We start from the raw sequence: 23,532 nt of genomic DNA, 5'->3' as shown, positions 1-23,532 counted from the left end.
TTACAAACATAAGAATATGTTTGGATAGCATTTATAACACATACTCCCTGGCAACAATTTACCCTTCCACTCAAAAACCTTGTATAAAGGTATTTCACTGTTACCACACAAAAAAATCAGAATAACTTCAGAGAGAGCAACAAAGGGAATTTGCATCTGACACTAATATCTTCATATGATAAAGTATATTTTAATGAAGATATTGTCAGCAATACATGTGTTTATGCTTCTTTTTTCCCTTCACTCTTGGATTTTATTTCATTTATGTCATGATCTACCTTGCAAGTTTAAAAAATGCATCATTTATTCATGACCTCTACTTTCTTTCAGAACCTCTCAGTTACACAGAAGACCAGGTTAAAGAAAAATCAAGTGGTTTGTCTGATAACAGCTAGTGTCAAAACAAACTGTGTATGCTGAATTTACTTTAGTTGAAGTCATAATGAAAAAAACTCAACCCAAAAACCAGTGCTTGCTTTACCTTTTTCCAGAATAAACCCTCATAATTAAAGTTTCTACTTTTCCAAGTAGCTGACTATGTATTCCTGCACAGCGGGAGGTTTTCTCCACAGACATATTGACTTGGACAATAAACAAAGCAAAAATCCCTGACTGGAATTTACAGCTAAATTTAACCATGCATATTGTTAATAAAATTTGCATATATGTCTTTCAACATTAAGAAAAAATAAAAGTGGAAATTCAATGAATTTGGGCACTGCACTGCTTTGCAAGGAAAAAAATGAGATGTAATTGTAATTTCCATATTTATTGAGGCTGTACGTCAAAAGAAATCTGTGCAAAAAAATCCTGGCGCCGCCTTGATGAGATTTGATAGATGACAGCATATTAATAGTAAAGGAGCTTCTTCTTAGCAAAAATGGCTTAAACTGTACCTGTAAAACACTGATGAAGGGCCACATAATTTTAGAGAATATTTTCAGCATCTCTTATTTCTCTGTCCTTCAACCACAAAACAAGTAAAAGCAGATACCATGTTTTGAAGTAGTATCACCCACTCTTTCCCCTCAGTGTCAACTTTCCCCATGAAACATTAACAGATCAGTCAGCATTGACTTCTTAAAATTAAAGTTGTTAAAGGAAACTTGAACTGATACTTTTTAATTTTTTTGTCACAACACTGCATCACCACTAGCCCTCCAAAGCCATGAACAATCAGCAGCAAACATTCACCTATTTTTAGTTTTTGTGTCTCTTTTCACAGCATCCTGGACATTTGGATGTTTTAAGAATTTAATTTAAAGGAATTAAGGTATCTACTCCCTTTAAAACTAAGTTGCTTTACCTGGATCTGCCTAGCCACGAAAAGGAGACAATGAAATGCAGTTCTGTCAGCATAAAACCTTGTAGATAAGCAAAAAAACTTTCCCACTAAAGAGAGAAGATCATACTCCTTTGAGGTACTTTTCCAGTACAAAAGCTGGATGTATTCCAGGGATTATGCTGTTGGTTGGGTGGTTTGGGTTTGTTTTGTTGGTTTTCTTTTTTTTTTTTTTTTCTTTTTGTACTGAAACAGTGAATTTTTATCAGTAAAGCTCTCATTAAATTATGAAAAAATGTTCACATTACCATAGCATGTACTTTATGGCTTTTAATACTTGCCCATGCTCTGGGCAGGGTTTCAAAGACATCTTTAACCTTCGCTAAAGCCTTCAGAGTTTGGCTACTCCTCAGCTGGAGGAGTGAGGGCAAAAGGGAGGAACTTGGTCATCACTTAAGGCATTACCTACAGTTGACTGTGCAAATAAGCAGCCCAGTCATTCTTTTCTCAGGTTTCAGGTGAAACAACCAACCATTAACACCCCGGTGAGATGCACACATCAGCTCTCACCTCTCAAGCACTTCTAGCCCACACTGCAGGCCTGGGAGGAGATCTCTGAATCCTGCTCCTGAATTTTTCCTTCCATTTTTCAATTATGTTTTTGCTGAATTTTTCCTTCTACAGCTACAACGTTTTTCTTTTGTAACCAGCAAGCTGTGCTGTGAGAGAAGGGCACAAGAAGCACCTCGAGCACTCAGCCTGTGGCTACAAACAGCTTCACATCACCCCAAGGTCTCACTGAGGTTCCAAAAAGGTACGGCACCCTCCAGAGCACCTCTCGGGAGATCCACACGTTGCAACATCACTTCAGACTTTGCTGCATTCAGATATGGTGGGACAGAGACAGCTGAGAAAGCGCAGGAGTCATTTTATTCTGCAAATGCACAATAAAAACTAGGTGAATAACCTCAGCGACACAGAGGAAGTCTGTGCATTCTGCATTCTGGTCCAATCCTAGGAAACACTGCAGGAAGAGATGACTTTCAGTGAGGTTACCCACGAGAAGCTGAGAGCTCACCAGGATGTGTTCATGACATTGAGGTCGGCAGAAGTCAAGGATCACAATTCTCCAAATACAACTTGCTGAGCAGGGACCCAAGGCAGCAGTTAAACATTGCAGAATCAGGCGCTGAGATTAACGAGTTAAAGATTAATTCACTCCCAGACTGTGTGTACATGGTCACCTCATGGGGCCATCAACAGGAAGACAAGAGATCTTCTTAGAAGAACTGGCTCTACCAGAGGCTAATTAACAGGTATGCTGACTGTAAATAAAAGCAGGAGGTGGTAAACAGAAAAGAATAGAAAGTTTGATGGGGCTCCCAACAGATGCTGTATGTCAATAAACGTCAGCTGAAACTTAGATGCTGCTTTTGTGCTCTCTTAAGGAAATCATTATAATCACATTATTCTGTAACACAGCCTAGCCTAATCTCCATGCCTCATACTAGAGAGGATATTTTTGATCAACTAGACATTTGTTAATTACAAAACCAAGCACCTTGAAGATATTTTGCTTTACATACAGAATGAAGCAGCTTATATAAATGTGAAAATTATTACATTCACATTTACTATCCATAAAACTAACAATACCCATAAAGCTAACAACTATTTCTTATATCCCAAACTAAATTAGTGGCTCTTGTAAAAATACTGTTTGCTTCAAAAATGCCAGTTAGATAGCACAAACTTTCTACAAAACAGACAAGAGATTGATATATATACAATTACAATTAGGCTTTTTAAGCACAGGAACACTTTTCAAGTTTATCCCCATAATTTCCTAAATCTGTAGATGTATGCCTTAACATACATTTTGACATTAGATCCTTTATATATATTTTACCACAGCATTTGCCTTCACTATTTCACAAATTTTCTGCCAATAAAGGATTCTCCATAAGAAAAACAGTTTTAATAGTACTGAACACTTAAAAGATGGTGATATTCATTGTCCATTCTCTGCCCCACATCCCCAAAAGTTAACTCCCACTAAAAACCAGATTTTTTGTCTCCTAATCCCCTCTCCCATTTAACCACCTGATTTGACAAACCTTTTCTCAAGAAAACAGACGTTTTAAAGTAACCAGCATCACTGACAGGAGGACAGGCTATTTTGCATGAGAAATTTTACAGGATGTAATCTTCGCTTTTCCTTGAAGTTAAAGTAATTACTACTTAGTACTGAAATGAAAGAAATTTAATAGTGTCAGTCCAATTACTTGTGAACACATGTTTATTTTGCATCCAATTACTCCCCTCAATTCTTCCAGTTTCAAGAGTGGACAGATTTTGCAACTCTACTCACTTCTCAGTTCTTGACATTTTCATAAAAATTCTGATTAAGCCACACAAATTATGGAGAGAAGTTGCACTATTCTGCCATTCTTGACACACTATAGAGACAGGATTACAATATCTTCTTTCACTTCACAGAATTTCTAAATTAATTTTAATAGAATTTACATATTTTTACTGCTTTTTTGGGAAAGCAAGAACATTTTTTCCTACTTTTTCCAACTCATGAATTCTAATGTACTAAAATTTCTTCCTTGTACAATGATTATTTGAAGTAATGCTAATTGACTGTGGAGCCCTATGTTTCAGAAAGTATTTAGATTCCACACATGAGCAGCTGGTACCATATGAGCTCACTCTTATGCTTCAATATTGTGCTTTCCTTTCTCTGTTGTCCTTCCTGCCACACTTTGGGTTGATGAATCTATTTCTCAACAATGCTCAAACTCAACTCTTTCTTTCTTTTAAATGTTGCCTGGCTATTATATTTTCTTGCAAATATTTATTTTAAATAGTTCTAAAATAATAAAAGGGAACTTCTAGTACTAACAATGTATTATAATAAAACCGTGCTGACAGAAATCTGAATAAAAAGTGTCTGCCATGTCAGGAAAAGAAATAAAAGAGACTCCACCTATTTCGGTCAATTTAACACCCAGGTAAATTTAAGCACACAGGACTAAAACTAAATATATATATTTTCAGGAAATCATAAAAATTCTGAAGAGTTTGTTAAAAATATAGGGGAAAAAAACCTGCTAGTTTACTAAGATTATGCTCCTTTACAGATTTGACCATTAATGCCTGTGAAGACTTGAACAGCATAGTGTTATTTAGCAGTCATGAACTAAGTTAAACTACCATGAAAACAAAGTTAAGAATATCTGGAAAGATATTTCTGTAAAGCTGCTACAATACAAAATAAGCCATAAAGAATAAAAATCAACTTTTGCTTAAGAAGCGCCACATGTTGCCAGTTGGTGGTAGCTTCTGGCTACAAACTGCATTCTGACACTGAACAGAAATATAACACTTACAGAACATAACATATACTGAAACTAATGCAGATCCTACTAATAGTTTTCCTTCCTGATTTTTAATATTTGTTTTCTCTTCTTGTGATAATACAATGTCCACTGAATTTTGTAGGAGTCACACTTAACGTTCTACCTACCAGCTTTGGAAGAACACACAAAAAGATTCAGAGACATAGTTGTTGCAAATTTTTACTTCTACAAAAAGCAACAAAGAAGACATGGAAGCTGCAAAACCTACTTAAAAAAATATATCAACAGAGTGCTTGACTCCAGAATCACAGTCTATTCAGACAAAACTCTCTATTCTTTGCTCATATACTTAGTGATTCGCTTGCACTTTTCTCGGTGAAAAAAAATATTAATTTTTGATAAATTTTGCTGAATTCCAGATGGCGAAAGCCTGCACTTACTCATTTGTCAGTGTACTTCTCCTCATCCAAGGATGGCTATGACAATCCAGATCAAAGGTCCATTTAGGTCAGTACTGTGCTTCCAAAAGCAGTCCATAAGTCAGACTGAAGAGAAGAGAGCATGAGCAAAGAAAGCAAATATAGTATTTTCCCAGAATAACTCTCTAGCACTTCAACTATATTCCACTCAAGAATTCCTGAGGTTGATGTGATTTATCTATTTATCTTGCCCAATGGACCTTCTCTTTCACTTATCCAATTATCCCTTAAACTTACATAAATTTTTGTATCCACAATGTGCCAAAGCAAGGCTACCCTGGGCAAAGAACTAGGAACTGCATTGTAGTGATACTGTCTTTTTTCTAAAAAAAAACTTAAAAATCAAGACTGATGTACCCCTTGAAAGAAACAGAGTTTGCACATACCTGAATGAGTTGAGTCCAATGGGAATTAGCATTCTGAACACAGTAAAATGCTGCAATAGCAAGAGATATAACAAGTTTGAATATAGCTTGAAAAGCAGGCAGATGCCATGAGTGAAAAAACAGACACCCTAACAAAAGCAGCCAAAAAACTCTGTAAGCCTCCCTCAGTCCAACAACCAAATTCTGATCCAAGGAGGTTAAATATAGGGCTGCTTGAAATTTTTCCACTGCATCTATTTTTGATGGGAAATGAGGCTTTCAGCTAAACACTTTCTGGTTGGATTGTTTGGGGGTTTTTGGCATGCCTAAATATGTGCTTCTGCAAGTATACTTTTCTTACCAAAAACCCAAACTTATCAACAAAAATATTTTGATTGAAAACATAGTATGTTATTAAGAAATGGTAGTGTAGCATTTCATTGTATCTCTAGCTTACCTGCTTTATGTGGCAGATCTCTATCAAGCAGACTCCCCATTTAAATGAGAATTCTGAGGATGGATCACTTTGAGGGATTCCCCACAAACAACATTCCCTTCAAGGAGGAAAGATCATGGCAAAATGTCAAAGGTGGAAGGCAGCCTCAGCCTTGCAGAGCAGGGCCAGCAGGCATCCAGGTTGTGATGACAGAGAAGTACAGTAACATTTTTCAAATCCAGAAGTTTTAGTTTTCAGACAAATTCTTCCAAAGTCTTTGAATTCTGTTAAAGCTTGTTGTGTTTCCTGGGAAATTAAGACAAAAAAAAAAAAAAAAAAAAAACAGAGAAAGCTCTTTATTTTTTTTTTTATCCAAAATTCATGCATGAAATTTCATGGGTCAAGAAAGGTCTTTCTTTCTCATTAACCTGCAGATTCAAGCATATCACCTGGACTCATCCACCCACAAATCAGAAAACAAATTAAACAGCAGTGAAATGTTTCAAGTTTTCCATCACAGTTCTGCTAGCAGAACTGTTCAAAAGCCAAGGAGCCAAACCCAAACAAAAACAGAGTTGAATGGATGTGATAACTTCATGTGACCCCTAACTTATAAAAGACCAGCCAGCCTACCTTACAAAAGCAAAGGGTGAAGATAAGATTCATACAATGGCAACACTTACTAAATAAGAAATCTATAATACAAAAATATGTATAGCAAAATTAGCAAAGTGGCAAGAAAATAAGATACTCCAGTTATTATTCCCTTTCAGGGTTCTCTTTTCAGTAAAGTAAACCAGAAGGAATAAATCCAATAAGACTAATACAATAAAAAGTATCAGCTATCCCAACATGGCTATTATCATCCCTTTTCTTGGAACCCCACAATCCCCTGGAAGAACTGAAAGCTTTTCATCCAAAACCAGGCCAAGACAGAGAAACATTCAACTAATACTACCAGGAAAAATGTTACAAGTAAATTTCTAGTATTTCTCTCCCCTTGTGGCCGTTTTCTGACATACAATTGCATATCCTCACCCCAACTGCAAAATAAATGTATAAAGAAAATAAATAAAAGATAATAAATCAATCAAGATTGCACCTTTTGTAACAATGTTGTGAACCTACAAAAGAACTGCAGAAAATCTCATGCCAGTGGGGTATTTCTTTCTTTCCCCTCACCATACACAGAGAGAGAGGACTATTCCTGCCATCATTATGCCAATTAAGAATTAAGAAAATTCAAAGGAACTGGCAAAGAAATATCTTTATTTTAGAACTCAGTGAGTAAAATGAAAGGAAGGCTATTTTGCTATTACAGTGAAATTCCTTTCAACACCTTGCTTTTCAATCACACCATTCTTTTACTGAAATAAAAATAGAGAAAGGCTTTTAGCAGTTTCTGCTGAGACCAGGCACCTGAGCACTCCCTATGAGCAGTTCCAAACACTGCCTAATGCTGATTCCCTACAAAGTGTCAACATCTTTGACTGTCTAATGTTATAAAGTGAAAAGTACTAAGAGAATTTGTCATTCTCAAGGCAAATTTACTCATCAAAATTAGTACACGCCCAATCTTGCTCTTCTTATTCATATTTGGAATAACCAACCACTGTTGTGCCAGCAAAATTAGTACAGTGAAGAATTAATCAGGGACTAAATGTAGGAATAAAAAAAATGTTCAGCATAAATGAAATACAAAGAATAAATGTTCAAAATCAGTGATGAAAGATACATCTGTTATTTCAATTTTATCTCCTGGACAATATTTTCAGTAAGACTTTTCAGTGTGATTTTATCATTTGATATTTTAAAAATTACTACTGGGCATCCATCAAAAATTGGGATTGGAAACAGTGAAACTGAAAAAATGTCTACTTCAAACATATGCAAAATATTATTCCCTTAACTTACAGTTTCACTGACCTCCAAGGTGCAAAAAGTAGCATCAGAATTGATGACCAGCTTCATATTGTCCAAGGATTTAATGACATGTTTCTCTTCAAATCAGTTATACAAAGTTTTGCTTTCTTATATCTGGGTTTTAGCCCTATCCATGTCTTTCAAATAAAGGGTCATTTCTTCATCAGTTCACTTCCCACTCATAAGCATATTACTTCTTTATTTTCTCATTTAATTTACAGCATGTGAGAGGGTAATGTCTCACATGCTGTAAAGGTAAGCTAATGTCTCCATGGAGCTTATGCAGAAGTTCTTAGCTCAAAGTGGACTACACTGCTTAATTTGTCTCTGCACCAACCTTCTTCCACCAGGCTGGACAAGCTGGCACGGAGCTGCACACAGGCTGGGCTGGATTCCTTCCCAGGTGTCCCACCACAGATGTGTGGCTGTGGCAGCTGAGCCATCCCAACTCTGACTTACCTACGTGAGAGACAACCCAGCACTCCCCACCTCTGCTGTGGCTCTTCCTTTCACCCTGTCAGCACCAATACTCAGAGTTGGTAAGAGTTAAATGTGCTATTCACCCATCTGCTGTCACCCAAACATGAACTAAGTAACAAAGTCAAGGAGGTCAAGTTAAAGTCCACTTAATTCCTCCAAAGCTATGACATCAAAGTTCAGATACCTGCAGGTTATCTGGATTTTCTTAAGGCCAGGTGGGAGCTGGAATTTGGAAGCTGCCCATCCCAGATGGCCACATCCCAGACAGGTAAGGCAGGGGGCAATGCAACAGCAGTGGATATTTACCAGAAGTTTTGCAAGGGTTTATACCCAAATTGTTAAAACTGAGCTCTCCAAAACTAAAGACTGACCAAATGGACTTCCCAGCCCATGGTGAATCTGCAATTCAAGCAGATATATGATATATTAATTACATTTTGGTGAAGCATGGAGACAGAATCACAAACATGACTGCAGGAGTCACTGGTGTGCCAGAGGCCTGGACATGCTTTCACTTTGACAAGGGAGTGGTGCATGTTTATGTTCTCATATACACCCCCAGAGACCAGACCTCTCCCTGCCAACCTGAATCCACATAACCTTCCTGAGATGCAGGAGTGCATTTACATACTAATGTTCTGGCAGTAGCCCAAAAGCAAATTCATGGTTACCTGGGTAATCAGAGGAAGACAACACTACTCACTCTGTCCATACATACCTTACATACATTATGGTTAGCAATTCAACTGCATGAAGTTTGTGCTGCTCTCCAAATACAGTGACAATGGATCAACAGACTGTTTAATTCAGTGCAATTTATCTTCACAAGTCACACGTGTGACTTGTGAAGACATTTATCATGTGTGAAACACCACACCATGAGGTATTACAGTCTGTAGCACAGGTGGATTATAAATGCAGCTTGCTAACTACTGGTGGGAAAAGAAAAATATAATATTTTGGCAAAAATCCTCAAGAACACATATTTTCCTTCACAATCTTTATAATCTGTATTTTCTTGCATTCCTTCCTCCTGTATTGCTTCCCTAATGAGATTTGAAGCAATTACACTGAGAGAGCCAATACTTTGCAGCCCAATCACCAACTGCAGTGTGAGAGAACAGGGCTAAAGCCCTTCAATACAAGCTCATCTCATACTCCCCTCATGCTAAACTGCTGTTCCCACTGACTCCTTACACTCATTCTGCAGCTCATACTCCTTCTCTAGTGAAGCCCATGCACTCAAAGCAGCCTCAAGAAATCTAACCATGGTCTGTTCCCATATTCAGCAGAAAATCCTCCAGCCACATTCAGGGCCACAGCTTGCATCTTCACTGTCAGAGCAATAGTCAGACCACAGCACTGATCAATCCCTCTGTGATCATCCTTTATGACAAACCAACAGCAGAGTACTCTTCCAGAAGTTTCTCCTCCTCTGTCACCTGCTCACTGCACTCCAGGAGTAGCTATTGCAGCACATTGTATTCAACCTATTTTCTTGTTTCCTGAAGTCTCTCTCGTATCTCACTGAACAACAGTAGCACCAGCATGGTACTGTGCCCATCCCCAAGCAGATCTGACATGCCTGAAAAAAATGAAAGCAGAAAACTGTTCTTGCCTACAAAAGGTTCTCATGAATCATAATAAAGTACACTGACTCAGAAGATGTATGAAGAAGGCCATTTATTTATTTTTGTAAAAGGAAAAATATCAAACTGTAAGACAGAGATGCACTCCGTATTCTCCTATCCCTATTTCTCTTCAGGTTTCACAGCACTGGATTACTGGCCATAATTTGTGGTTTTTGGACTTGCAGAAGTACAAACCAGGTAATTCTTCCCCATACTTAGATGTGCCATCATGTTGCTCAGTTCTGGACCACATTTGGCATGTGAGAGAAAGGGATAGACTGGGGAAAAAAAAACAGTCTCCCTTAACTTTAATTGGAACTTTTTATGGGAAATCTGAATATAGTTAGATGCAACAACTCTACCTCACTGTGTTTAATAAATGGCCTGTAAAAATACTCTTTTTTCCTGCTCCTATTTATCCTGTCCCCAAAAAGTACCAAAGTTTCCAGTTTCATGGTGTTGTTCAATGTATTGTCCATGCAAAATCCCCTATGTTTTGCAGCTAACCAGCATTTGCTTAGACAGTCTCTGCACAAAGCTCTGTGGCCTGTGATAGGAAGATCAGTCTAGCCAGCCCTTCTGGGTTTAATCCATGAAATTACTGCCTTCAGTCAAGGCTTCATTCTAACAAGATTATTGGAACAATTTCCATGGACCAAGTTTTTCTTTTCAAACACATTTATAAAAGCACCATTCAGTGACCTATCTAATGCAGACAATGCCACACTAAAATTTACTGGAGAACATTCAGTGGGAATGAAGAAGCAATTTTTTTTAAATCTTATAAACTAAACATCTCTATTTTTATACAAACAAAATGGCATGTTAAATCCAAGACTTCATATGGCATTTTTACTTCCAGGTATAAAAAAAAAAAAAAAAAAGGCAAATTTACTTATTTTGAACTAAAATGCCCTGTAGTTACCATTACCTGGTTTGGTGGGATCCATATAATCCCAAATGCAAAGCCTCAGATGCACAGAAAAATTAGGCTTATGTTAGAGGGGCCAGTGCCAAACCTAATTGTTTGACTAAAAGAGGCGTGAGTATCTGCGGCAACAAAGATCTGTAGTGACAAAGACTAGACACAAAGTGACTAGATTTGACAACAAGTCAAAGCTGTAACTTTGTAAAAAGTTATCTGTAAAAATCTTGCCAGCTTTATATTTCTGCAGGATTTGATAACTGGACATCTGTTTTGAAATCCCAGGGGAAAAAAAGCACTCTAAATTATTCTGCATTGCTATAGCAAAGTTCAGCTTTTCAGAAAAAGCAGCTGCTGAACTTTCTGGAATAAACACACAAACCATTTTAAAGACTTGACCCTTGATTCCTTCATCACAGGACTTCTAGGGACTTCAGGGAAGTCTCCAAGTATGAGGAACACACAATGGGCTCTGATTCCACAGTGTTGAGCTAACCAGGCTGCTTTTCAGTCACATAAAGCAAAGCAGCCTCCTCACAGCTGTGCTGTTTTATATACCTGAAAGACAATTTAAAAATTGTCATGGTTTTACTAGGGAATTTGGACATGCAGTCATTACTAAATTGCCATAAAGTTCCATATTACCAATTCTGTCATTATTGAACAGCTTCAAGACACACAGTATCTTTGTGCTGCATCTCTTCTTCTTGCTGTAAGAAAACAAGAGCATATGAATGACAGCAAAAATGAAGCCAAATGTACTGTTGAGAAACTCGGTATTCTCTTATTTCTAGGAGAGTTACAGTGTAATTCTAAACTGCAGCATTCAGCATGTCTCCTGAGCTTCCTCGCTGAAATATAGCAATGGAAATTTTACAGCATCTGTGTTGCTTTTGGAAGCCATCACCTCACATCTGCTGTCTCTGTAGTGTAAAGTTTAAGTTCAGCATAAAAAGGTACTTTGTAACAGGCAAGAGGAATCCTGACAGAGTGGTAATTTACAGACTCGCCCGGTTCCCCCGACTAGACTCACTCAATTTTATATTCTGTAGAGATTTTTAAATAAGCAGCCACCAGAGAAAAAAAAAAAAAAAAAAAAAAAAAAAAAAAGTCACTTATTAAAATGGAGCATCGCATCCAGGACTAGAGACTTTTGAAACCTCTATCCGTCACTGAGTCCTGCGCCGGAGGTTTTCTTCACCGGGCATTGTTCAATCTCGCAAGACTTTTCACAACGCTGTTAACTAAATTAGCGCTAAAATAACCACCTGCTACTTCAGGAAAAGTTCTGATTGCGGTCAGACACAGCACCGCGCGTGTAATAGCGGGACCATTCCACAGTCCGAGCACCGGAGGAGCGCGGCCACGGCCGCCGGAGCTTCCCGGTCCCGGGCGACCTGGGCTGGGCGCCGGGGTCGGCAGCGGCGCTCGGTCAATTGCAAATCGCTTGTGATTACACAGCGGGCGCGTTTATCGCCCCATCATCGCCCATTTCCTCCTAACGGGGTAATCCCGCGTTCGCTCACACGGCGACAGCGCCGGCGACAGCAGCCTGTTGGCTCAGCCAACAACCCGGGGATTGTTCCTTGTTTGGCCTCACGCGTTCCATTTCCTCCTCGGGCGCCCCGCACCGCCCCCCGGGGCGGGCTCGCTCCCCCCGGCCCCGCTTCTCCCCGTGTGCCTCCCCGCGAATCACACGATTCCCGCCGCCGGCAGACGGGCCCCGCCGCGCTCCCGCGGTTCCAGTCATTAGTGCCGCAGCGGGAGCGCCGCGCGAGCGCCGGGCGCGGCAATTAACAAACAAACGCCCCGGCCCGGCAGCGCGACAGCCCCCCGGGACAGCCCCCCGGGACGGCCCCGCCGCGCCGCGGCCCGCGCCCGCCGCTCCGCTTAAGGTGGTCTGGCCGCGCCGGAATTCCCGCCCGCCCCCTCCCCGCCGCGGGCGGAGGAAACCGGCGACTCCTCTCGCGGCCGCCCCGCGGTCCCCCGGAGCGGAGGGCGGGGGGGCTCCACAGCGCGGGGCGGCGGGCGCGCAGCCGCCGATGGCTCCTCTGCCGGCCCGGGCGGGACACGCCGCGCCGGGCGCCTGCCGGCGGCTCCTCGGCGAGTCACCGCCGCGGCGCCGGGCTGGCGCGGGCGCTCGGGAGCCAGGACCGGCCTCCGGCGCTGCCCCGGGGCTGTGGGTCAGTGGCCGGCGGCGGTGCGGGCCCACGTCCCGCGGGTAGCGTGCGCCCAGCGCCGGCCGCCGAGCTACGGCCGTGTCGCGCCCGGCTAGGAACCGAGTGTCCACCTGCCGGGGCGCGGAGCTGCTCCCCGCCGTCACACCGGGACCTCCCGCCGCCGGCCGGGGTGCACACGCGGCACCGCCTGAGCACGCCCCGGCCAGCGCCGTGACCCGCGGCTGTCCGCGCCTCGGGGTCCCCGCGTCACCCGTCACCCCCGCGACCCCGACCCCGGGCGGAGCATCCAGCGCTGCGCTTGCACCGCGCGTGGTTCGGTGCTCCGCGCCGGGGCCGGGGCCGCGGGCAGCCGGGGCGGCGGGGCCGGGTGCCGGCTGCGGTGCTGCCGGGACCCCCGGCTTCGCCGCGCTCCCACCCCCGTCACCAACACGTGCAAGGGGATGGGGCAGCGCGCACACCGGCACGGGCGGCGAATCCCGCGGGCAGCAACGGGGTGATAGGAAACCCCTTCCGAGACCGCCCCAAGCGCTGCTTAAACTGCGGCTGCGGTGACCGCGACTTGGCCGGGAGCCCTGGCAAGGGGACAGAGGTCCCCTGCGCAGCCCGGACCGGTGCGTGGCTGCCGCAGCTCACGCACCGCGGTGCACAGCCGCGCGTCTCGGCAGGGGCCGAACAAACACCGCCACGTCCCCGCAGCCGCTGCGACCCAGCAGCTCCCACCACCGCCACACTCCGGCGCCGGCTCCACCTTAAGGAGCCCCGGGGCCCGCCCCCCGCGTCCCGCCCGAGCGCGGCCGATAGGCGGACGAGGCGGCGGGGCGGGGTCTGGCGGCACTCGCTATAAATATTCATGAGAGCGCGGCGGCCGGAGCGCCGCTGCCGGGGCCGGAGAGCGAGAAGTTGGCGGAGGCGCTGCCGCGCTCGACCCGCGGCTCAGGTGGCGCGATCGCGGCCGGGGCGCCCGGCAGCCGGAGAGGGACCCAGCGCGGGGCGAGACCGGCCGGCTGGCGGTCACCCGCGGAGCCGTGCGCTCGGGCGGGCGGCAGAAGGAGCCGCTCCGGCCTCCCCAGCTCCGGCCCCGCCGCTGCCCGCCCCTCGGGGCGGTGGGAGCCCGGCACCGCCTGGTCCCCGGGACGCCTCAGCCTGCTTCACCGCGCCGCCCGGGGGCTGCCGACGAAACTTCTCTGCCGCCGCCGCCCCGTGCCCGGCCGGCGCTGGAGCAGCGGCGAGAGGAGCTGCGCCTTCCCCTGCGAAACCGACCCCGCGGGGAGCGATGCGACGGCGGCTGAGGGGCCTCCCGTGAGCCGAACCCCATCTCCGAGTGGGGGCTCCCCCTCACCGGGTGCCCGCGGACGACGGAGTCCGGCGGGGGCTGCGAGACCTCTCACCTGCGACCGGCACGGAGGGGGCCGCCCTCCGCCCCCCCGGGGGTAGCCGGGGCGGGGGGGTGCTGTGGCGCCGCGCTCCCCGCGGCTGCTGAGCGGGACGGGAGAGGAGCCGGGGCCGCCGCCCGCGCGCCGCCGAGCATGGAGTGGAGTTACCTGTTGGAAATCACCTCGCTGCTCGCCGCCCTGTCCCTGCTGCAGCGCGCCGGCTGCGCCGCCGCCTCGGCCGCCGCTGCCGCGTCCTCCTCCTCCTCGGCAAAGGAGCTGTCGTGCCAGGAGATCACCGTGCCCCTCTGCAAGGGCATCGGCTACAACTACACCTACATGCCCAACCAGTTCAACCACGACACGCAGGACGAGGCCGGCCTGGAGGTGCACCAGTTCTGGCCGCTGGTGGAGATCCAGTGCTCCAGCGACCTGCGCTTCTTCCTCTGCAGCATGTACACCCCCATCTGCCTGGAGGACTACAAGAAGCCGCTGCCGCCCTGCCGCAGCGTCTGCGAGCGGGCCAAGGCCGGCTGCGCCCCGCTCATGCGCCAGTACGGCTTCGCCTGGCCCGACAGGATGCGCTGCGACCGCCTCCCCGAGCAGGGCAGCCCGGACACGCTCTGTATGGACTACAACCGCACGGACCTCACCACGGCCGCGCCGCCGCCCCCCAAGCCCCCGCTCCGCGGCTCCAAGCCCGGCACCCCCGCCAAGGCGCCCCCCGCCGCCGCCGCCCCGCCGGCCGAGGCTCCGCGCAAGCCGCGGCCGCCGCCGCCCTGCGAACCGGGCTGCCAGTGCCGGGCGCCCATGGTGTCGGTGTCCAGCGAGCGGCACCCGCTCTACAACCGCGTCAAGACGGGGCAGATCGCCAACTGCGCCCTGCCCTGCCACAACCCCTACTTCAGCCCGGACGAGCGCGCCTTCACCGCCTTCTGGATCGGGCTCTGGTCCGTGCTCTGCTTCCTCTCCACCTTCGCCACCGTCTCCACCTTCCTCATCGACATGGAGCGCTTCAAGTATCCCGAGCGCCCCATCATCTTCCTGGCCGCCTGCTACCTCTTCGTGTCCCTGGGCTACCTGGTGCGGCTGGTGGCGGGGCACGAGAAGGTGGCGTGCAGCGGCGGGGCGGGCGCGGGCGGCGCGGGGGCCGGGGCGGCGGGGGCCGGCGGCGGCGCGGCCGCGGGGGCGGCGGCGGCGGGCGGGCGCAGCGCGGCGGGCGGCGCGGCCGAGCTGCAGCCGGAGCTGGCGGTGGCCGAGCACGTGCGGTACGAGAGCACCGGCCCGGCGCTGTGCACCGTGGTCTTCCTGCTCGTCTACTTCTTCGGCATGGCCAGCTCCATCTGGTGGGTCATCCTCTCCCTCACCTGGTTCCTGGCGGCGGGCATGAAGTGGGGCAACGAGGCCATCGCGGGCTACGCGCAGTATTTCCACCTGGCCGCCTGGCTGCTCCCCAGCGTCAAGTCCATCGCTGTGCTGGCGCTCAGTTCTGTGGACGGGGACCCCGTGGCTGGTATCTGCTACGTGGGCAACCAGAGCCTGGAGAACTTGCGGGGCTTTGTGCTGGCACCCCTGCTCATCTACTTGGCCATCGGCTCCATGTTCCTGCTCGCTGGCTTCGTCTCGCTCTTCCGTATCCGCAGCGTCATCAAGCAGCAGGGTGGCCCCACCAAGACCCACAAGCTGGAGAAGCTGATGATACGCCTGGGACTCTTCACCGTGCTCTACACCGTGCCAGCTGCCAGCGTGGTTGCCTGCCTCTTCTACGAGCAGCACAACCGGCCCCGCTGGGAGGCCACGCACAACTGCCCCTGCCTGCGTGACCAGCAGCCTGACCAGGCCCGCCGCCCTGACTATGCCGTCTTTATGCTCAAGTACTTCATGTGCCTGGTGGTGGGCATCACTTCTGGGGTCTGGGTCTGGTCTGGCAAGACCCTGGAGTCCTGGAGGGCCCTCTGCACCCGCTGCTGCTGGGCCAGCAAAGGTGCTGCCGTGGCTGGGAGCACAGGGGCAGGAGCAGGTGGACAGGCAGTAATCACCACGGCAGGAGGACTTGGGGCCGGAGGTGGTGGATCACTCTACAGCGATGTCAGCACTGGCCTGACGTGGAGATCAGGCACTGCCAGCTCTGTCTCCTATCCCAAGCAGATGCCCCTGTCTCAAGTGTGAGGAGGGGGAAAGAGGCCAAAGGTTAGGGATTGAGGGACACTGGCCTGCCTAAAATGCCTCCTCACTGTTTGGTGCCATTAATGAACCCCTAATGGTCCTTATTAGCCACAGCTTGTATAGAACAATGCAGCTGGCAGAGGCCCCAGGCTCCAGCCCCCTCCTCCTTCCCCTCCATTCATATGCAGGGAGCATGTACTTCAAGGAGCCAGCTTATTATTTTGCTGGCAGAGGAGGGTAGAGGCTCACCCGTGTCTTGCAGAGGGCAAGGCACAGCAGCTTCTGAATCACTCTGGACTAACAGCAGCTCTTTACTCATGGGAGGGAGGGTCTTCCTCCCCCCATCCTGACGTGGGAGTCTGCTGGGGACTGCAGGTTTTTGGGATGTGGATGACCAGGCAAATGCCTTACAATATTGACTGAATCAAAAAATGTCTTAATTATACACCCCAGCTAAATACGGGTTTCCTACATTAAAGGATGTATTTATATAATTATTTGTTACCTTGTACAGATGTGTAAAATATGTATATATCCAAAGCTATACAGTCTGTAAATTTTTTTGTAAAAATTTAGAGGCTACCCCTGTAAGAGCAAATATGAGTATTCTATTTTGTCAATAAAATGACTTTTGATAAATGACTTTTTCAAGCTTTTCCGCTCCTCCTGCCCTGGTTATTCCAGCTGCTGTATCTTTAGGAAGTTCCATAAACTGAACTACATTCATGCTCCAGTCATTACCTGTTAAAGAAGTGAGATATGTAGACAAGAAAACAAGTCATTCAACAAGTTGTTCTGATAAAGTGTTTGCCAAAACTGGGAGGTGCTTTACATTTACATATTTGTTACCTTTTTTGAAAGCTGATGGTGTCTTTGAGCCTTTACAAAAGACACTCCCATTAAGTATCCTTTTAAAAGGAGTGTTATTTTAGGAATGTGCACACCTGCCTCTCATATCTGTTGTCTACACTTCTGGAAGCACCTGCCTTTCCTGGGATGCATACTGAAGTGTAAAAGTTTAATGTTTTAAATTCGTAGCTCACGTACTATGGTGGAACAGTGAGTTGAGATTTGTTAGATCAATCTCTTCTTAACAGATTAAACTAACATCTTAACTTTTGTATATCAAATATGGTCCTCTTTCAAGAGAAAAGGTATTGTTCTTCTGTCAGGAGTAAGCTAATTTATTTGAGCAGAAGGCTGTTGAATTAACAGAAGAATGCTTTGGCAATTGTTGAACTTTTTACCTGTCTGCCCAGTGGCTCAGAACATCATTCCTTTAAGAGGAGCTAAATGAATAGGGTTAATCTGTAGGGAACTTGGTTTCTTTTGAGTTTGGGAAAACTTTGATCTTTTCTCTTCACCAAACGTGATGTATAGTCTGAAGTTTCTTTCCCTGCTGCCTGGTTCCTCTTGTTGCAGACCAATTGGCCACCATGGAGCCTTAAAGTTCTTCAATTAAAGGGACATGGGACTTTTTTTTTATTTTATTTTAAGAGGAAGACTTGTAACAGTTAGTGAACACCAGAGGGAAAAGGGAGAACAGCCTTTTAAACAGCTTTTCCCTGCATTGTTAGCCAGACTGCAGGCAGCAAGGCATGGCTTGGAGCATTATAGAAAAGAGCTATGAATGCCCTACAGGTGGTCTGCTCACATAATCTCCCCAATTTAAAACATTTTCCTTTACAGGACAATTGCATTACAAAACTCCCTTCTCTTTTGGTCCTAATTGAACCAAAGAACAACTACAAGATTTTCTTTAAAACTGAGTGTCCAGAACAAAAATTAAAATCTATTAACTAGCATTCTAATCTGTTTTTTAAATGAGAGCACTCAGAAAACCAGGAGTAAAAACTGCATTAGACATTATTCCAGATATTTTTGCATCTTCTGCTTATATTCTGTCAAATTAGCAATCATTTAAAAGCAATTGGTTAGGTTGTGTGCTAGCAGTGAAAAGATAGCCCCAGGTCCCTTATTAACCTGCCAATCATGATAAGAGATGGGCAGCTACCCTACTAATGACACAGATATCAGTCATGATTTGTGGGAAAAACCTTGTTTCATTGAGCACTGACTTGATTATTGGTGTCCCTTTCAAAGATCTCCTGACTTAATAGATCCCACGTCTACAAAGTTGCCAGGAACATGAAAAGGAGTAATTTAAAATGCTCCTAACTCTTTGATGGGAAAAATAATTTTAACTTCTTAAATGCAAAGGAAATTCCACTGGGATTTACACCTGGTACCTATTTATACCCCAACTGACCAGCATCTGAATATTGGCATAGCTGTAAGTTGAAAAGGCCATCCTATTTTTCTATACTGCTGGAAACATTTTTCCACGTTTGTTATTAAATCAGTGTGGTATTTTTCTCAGCTGTCAGGTCTTCCTGATGGGGAAGACCCACACAGTACAATCAGTTCTGCAGATAAAAATCTGAGTTTCTTCCCCTCCACCAGGTTCTAGCAAGGAAGACAGAGGAGAGGTAGTCACAACTCTTTTCTGAGAATTTGTTTAGATATATCTCTTGCTGGTGCAGGTTGCTAGCAATGAGATAAAAGCATGTCTAGTAAAAGAAAGAAGTAGCCCTTTGGCTTAACCTCCTCCAGAATGAGCCTAGAGGTGCTACAGGTGAACTAAAAAAAAGGAGTCTCAGAGCTAGCCAGGTAAACAAGATGCCTGCTTTGGAAGTGACTGAGTAATAATGCAAAGGTTAAACAAATGAAAATGAGGCAAAATTAAAATCACTAGAAACACAAACCTGAGGAAATGGAGATAAAGAAGCTAACTTAGAAGTGCAGACTTTTGTGAATCAGCATAAAATTTGTAGATAGGGAAAAACAATCAGAAACACCAACAGCAAGGCATTTAGGTACATGAAAAATAAAAATTCACACCTACAAAGAACTTCACATTATTAGGATGCTCTTTATCAAACTTTAAGGTTAAATTTGCTATGAAGATCCAAAAAGTATTGGTGAGGTGATAGAAATGACGTTAATTTTCAAGATCTGACGACAAACTGCCTTCTCCATAAATTTGCCAGAGAGCTCCTGAACACAGCCCAAGGAGACCCATGGCCCAAGCCCTGGCCTGCAGAGCAGGAGTGCCAGCAGCATCCCTGCTGGCATAGGCTCATCCGTGGGCAGGGGCAGCACCCACACACACTGGCTCCAGAGAGCTAAGGGAAAGTTTTACTGTCACTGTTGTGGCCCACAACACAACTTGTATGGCAGCATTTGGGGGGCTGGATAGAGGCAACTGAGAGCCTCCCACAGAAAGGCCAAACTGCTCTGTTCAGGCAAGTGACAAAATTAGCAGAAAAACATGGTTTGGGATTTTTTTTTTCTTCTCTAATAAACAAGATACCTTTGGAGAGCTCTCTTCTTTTTTTTTTTTTTTTTTTTCTCTTTTTTTTTTTTTTTTTTTTTCCAGGACCTCTCCTTAATTTACATGCTCCTGCTTCAGAAAGGAAATCTTAGAGATCTTTCTTCTCCTGCTGCAAAAACTGAAAAACCCTACAGCCTCCCAGAGAGCTGGCCTAGCTTTTGGTGGGCTTCTTAAAAGGAGGCACAGCAGTGCCGGTGTGCTGCAGAGCCTCAGCAGGGACATGGTACATCCCCTGGACCCTGCTGCTCAGCCCCTGGGAGCTAGCTGGAAGTGTGCTCCAAAGTTTTCCCTGTGCAGCAGAAGTGCCTGAAGCTTTATTAATCAATCATTTGGTTGGGAAGGGGCTTTGAGAAAAGAAGGAATTAGGAAATTCTTGTATATTGTAATAATATAAGTGTGACCAGGCTTTCTGGGAAGGCTTAGACTGGCACATAAGGAGTGTTTCTCCTTTCTTACACAACATTTAAAGTGTTGGGGTGCTCAAAACTGTCACAGGAGGGGTAGATAAACTGGAGGCAGGGGTGCCTCTGTGCACACACTACCCACAGTGTTTTCACCCCAGCTTCAGAGCCTGGGCTTTTTCCAGGTTCCCTCTGGAGGACGTATCTCTAGACACCAGAAAGTGGCTTGTAGAAGAAAGCAACAGCAGTTTTTTACAAGAGGAAGCCAGTACTGGGAGATAAGGGAAAATGCCCAAATTTAAAAAAGAATCACTAGCTGAGAAAGAAAGACCTTGGGAGAATCCTAGCTCTATTTTGAAATAAAAAATACAATACAAGACCATTTCTTGATCCCGATGACAGTGCTCAACACACTTATGTCACAAGCACTGCATGCAGTGCAAAGCCAAACCTAGTCTTCACAGTAAGTTAACCCTCTTAAGCAATAAAAATATAACATTTTACATGGGATAGACAGGACACCTAATGTGAGGGAACAGAGAACTAGTGATAATGTACATTGAAAAATGACAAAAGATGCTCCTGGAGTGAAAACTCACCTTGCTGGAGGAAAGCTCGGTGTGGACCAGTCAAACCAGCTTGTGGAATCACAGCCAGTCTCCAAAGTGCCTGTTACAACCTGCCTGTAGCATGCCCTGCTCCTGCACCCCATTCCAGAGCCACACAGCCTGTGTTTCTCCAGGCACACACTCCACTCCCACACACCATGGTCAACAGGGAAGGCAGTGAAGAGCAATCTCTCTCCATTACCCATCCTGGCCATGTTGCCTCTGTTTTTGTCCTGCATACCAAAACTGGATGGTATGGAAAGAATAGCACATCTCTCCCTAGAGTTAAAGAGGCTGGGCAACAAAAGTCACCCTGAAAACAATAGGGTGAGACTAAGAAGAATAAAGAGAACTGAAAATGTCAGCCCAGAGAAAAGCCATTAAACAAGGCAGGTTCCCAGCATGTGGTCATGATGAGTTCTAGGCAGTCTTAAAGAGAACTCAATTAGAAATCTTCAGACAGCTCTATTTATTTTTTATAACTGCCCATCATTACTGTAATCAAGTATATGAGCTTCACTAGTTCAGCAGAAAAGATCACACATAATAAATGCTATGGTGGCATGGAAATAACTAGTGTCTGGTATTAAAATGTGGAGCAACAATCTGAGGTGACTAAGGATAGTCAAATCAGATCAGAAACTAGTACCTAAGGTCAAATGCTGAACCAAGCTTTTTGAAGGCTGAGATAACACTTCTTCACCCCTACCAGTCTCTTATCTGCGATCTCAAATCACTTTACATCCACTTGTGACTTAATAGTCAAATATCTTCTTGTGAGGCAGACATTGCAGTAATAACTCCCAGGGTAACGAAACCTAAATGCGAGCGTAGGAGAAAAACCTGGATCTCCTGACTCTGCTCTGTGTGCTCAGTACAGCTCCATTCCATGAGCATTTTCTCGCACTTCTGTCCCCGCAGCACGCCCGGAGCCCCCCGCCCCGTGCCCGGCTTGGCCAGGCACACCCCGAACCTGCCGGGCCATGGATGCCGCGGGGCTGAGCGACTCGGCTTGCACGAGAGTGGAGGAAATTATTTATTCCTCCCATTCCCGACGGCAGGCAGGCAGGGAGAAGCAGGCTTAGAGCACTTCTGGAGCTGCAGCGGGCCGGGGATCCGGCGGGCGGAGCGGCGGGAGCGGGATGCGGGAGCGGGATGCGGGATGCGGGATGCGGGATGCGGGATGCGGGATGCGGGATGCGGGAGCGGGATGCGGGATGCGGGATGCGGGATGCGGGATGCGGGGACGGGATGCGGGAACGGGATGCGGGATGCGGGAGCGGGATGCGGGAGCGCCCGGCGGCCCCAGCGCCGCCATCCCGCAGTGCCCTCCGCTGGGGAGAGCGGGAATTCCAGCGCAATTCCAGCGGAATTCCCCTTCCAGCTCCTGCTCCGCCGGCTTCCCGCTCTGCCCTTCCGCGGAGCTTCTCCTCTCCGCGGAGATGGCAGCCCCGCTCCCTGCGCTGACCCTGCTGACACCCGCGGGGCAGGGCTCACCACCGCTGCAACAAGCAGAGCAGAATTTACAACTGAGATGCTCTTTCCTAAAATCCAACTTTCCAAGAAAAGAGAAATCTAGTCAGAGAGATGCGGCCACATTCCTGTGGATGCCTAATATATTATAAAGGAGAAAGCTGGGCTATTTCTCTTGAACGCTATCTGACTTCTTTAAGATGTTGTACTAAAAACTTCTTTAATATGTTGACTTCTTTAATATGTTGCATTAAAAAAGAACTGATGGATGTTCCTATCCCATCAGTTTTGCCTTACATGTGACTTGTTAAATACTTTCAGGTATGCTTTAAGTGCATTAGAAGTCCTTACCTCCAAACTTCTGTCATTGATAATTATAAGTGACATTCTTCACAAAGAAGTGTTAGTCTCGAATTATTTTTTTTCTGCTTGAATTTTTTCAAAAAATAAACTTACAATCAGAATGTCCCATTTTCACATCTGAAATTAGAAAGAATAGTTTTCACACTACAAAGAGACTTGATTCAAAATGTGTTTGAGACATGATACCTTCATAATTTCTCAGTGGTTGAAATCTAAATGCTCTCTTTCAATGTAAATCAGAAAATTTAGCCATCTGGCTTAGGAAACAAATTACTGGCTTTGGCTTTCTGACCAGATGTAGGAGGGAACAGAATGAAATCTTTTAGGAAAGGAAGGGGAAATGTTTCCTGTGCAGACCGTGCAGCTTTGGGCACTGTGTGTTCTGTACATCGCTGCCATCCGGAGCTGCAGCCACTCTGCAGGGCTGTCTCTCTCCAAACCTGTGGGGTGGAAAGCACATTTATCATCGTGGGGTTTAAACTGATGTTACTTTTTCGCAAAACTCTATCTATTAGAGGGAAGGAATATTTTGCTATAATAAGTTGTAAAACCTTAGTTTTCCAGGACATAGAGTAGGGCATTAGGAATAGCCAGATCAGGAAACCACGGAGACCCACACGGAGCTTCATTGCTGCCATCCTTGAGCTCATTAGTGTACAAGAATTGTGTGTGTTGTTTTTAGCAGCTA

The 23,532-nt window shown here is 46.0% G+C and overlaps 1 protein-coding gene and 1 long non-coding RNA gene across 4 annotated transcripts; one reads left to right on the top strand and one right to left on the bottom strand.

Moving 5' to 3' along the window:
* Positions 1 to 4,853: 4,853 nt before the first annotated feature.
* On the bottom strand, positions 4,854 to 11,962 carry LOC110477295 (uncharacterized). Of its 3 annotated transcripts, none has more exons than XR_002466569.3 (4): positions 11,923 to 11,962; positions 5,952 to 6,236; positions 5,516 to 5,565; positions 4,854 to 5,195 (listed from the first exon to the last, which is right to left on the bottom strand). It is a non-coding gene; the product is annotated as an uncharacterized LOC110477295 (long non-coding RNA). The 3 variants fall into 3 exon arrangements; XR_002466568.3 differs by lacking the exon at positions 11,923 to 11,962 and adding an exon at positions 9,601 to 9,630; XR_002466570.3 differs by lacking the exon at positions 11,923 to 11,962 and adding an exon at positions 8,518 to 8,679.
* Positions 11,963 to 14,405: 2,443 nt separating this feature from the next.
* Positions 14,406 to 17,247, top strand: FZD8 (frizzled class receptor 8). Its single transcript, XM_021542910.2, has one exon. It carries the CDS (start codon positions 14,596 to 14,598, stop codon positions 16,606 to 16,608), a length of 2,013 nt encoding a protein of 670 aa, XP_021398585.1. The 5' UTR covers positions 14,406 to 14,595; the 3' UTR covers positions 16,609 to 17,247.
* Positions 17,248 to 23,532: the final 6,285 nt, after the last annotated feature.

The sequence above is a fragment of the Lonchura striata genome, chromosome 1 (genome assembly GCF_046129695.1).
Source record: "Lonchura striata isolate bLonStr1 chromosome 1, bLonStr1.mat, whole genome shotgun sequence".
Classification (NCBI taxonomy): Eukaryota; Metazoa; Chordata; class Aves; order Passeriformes; family Estrildidae; genus Lonchura; species Lonchura striata.
The sequence above is the reverse complement of the archived record's forward strand: the minus strand, read 5'-3'. Positions and strand labels throughout refer to the sequence as shown.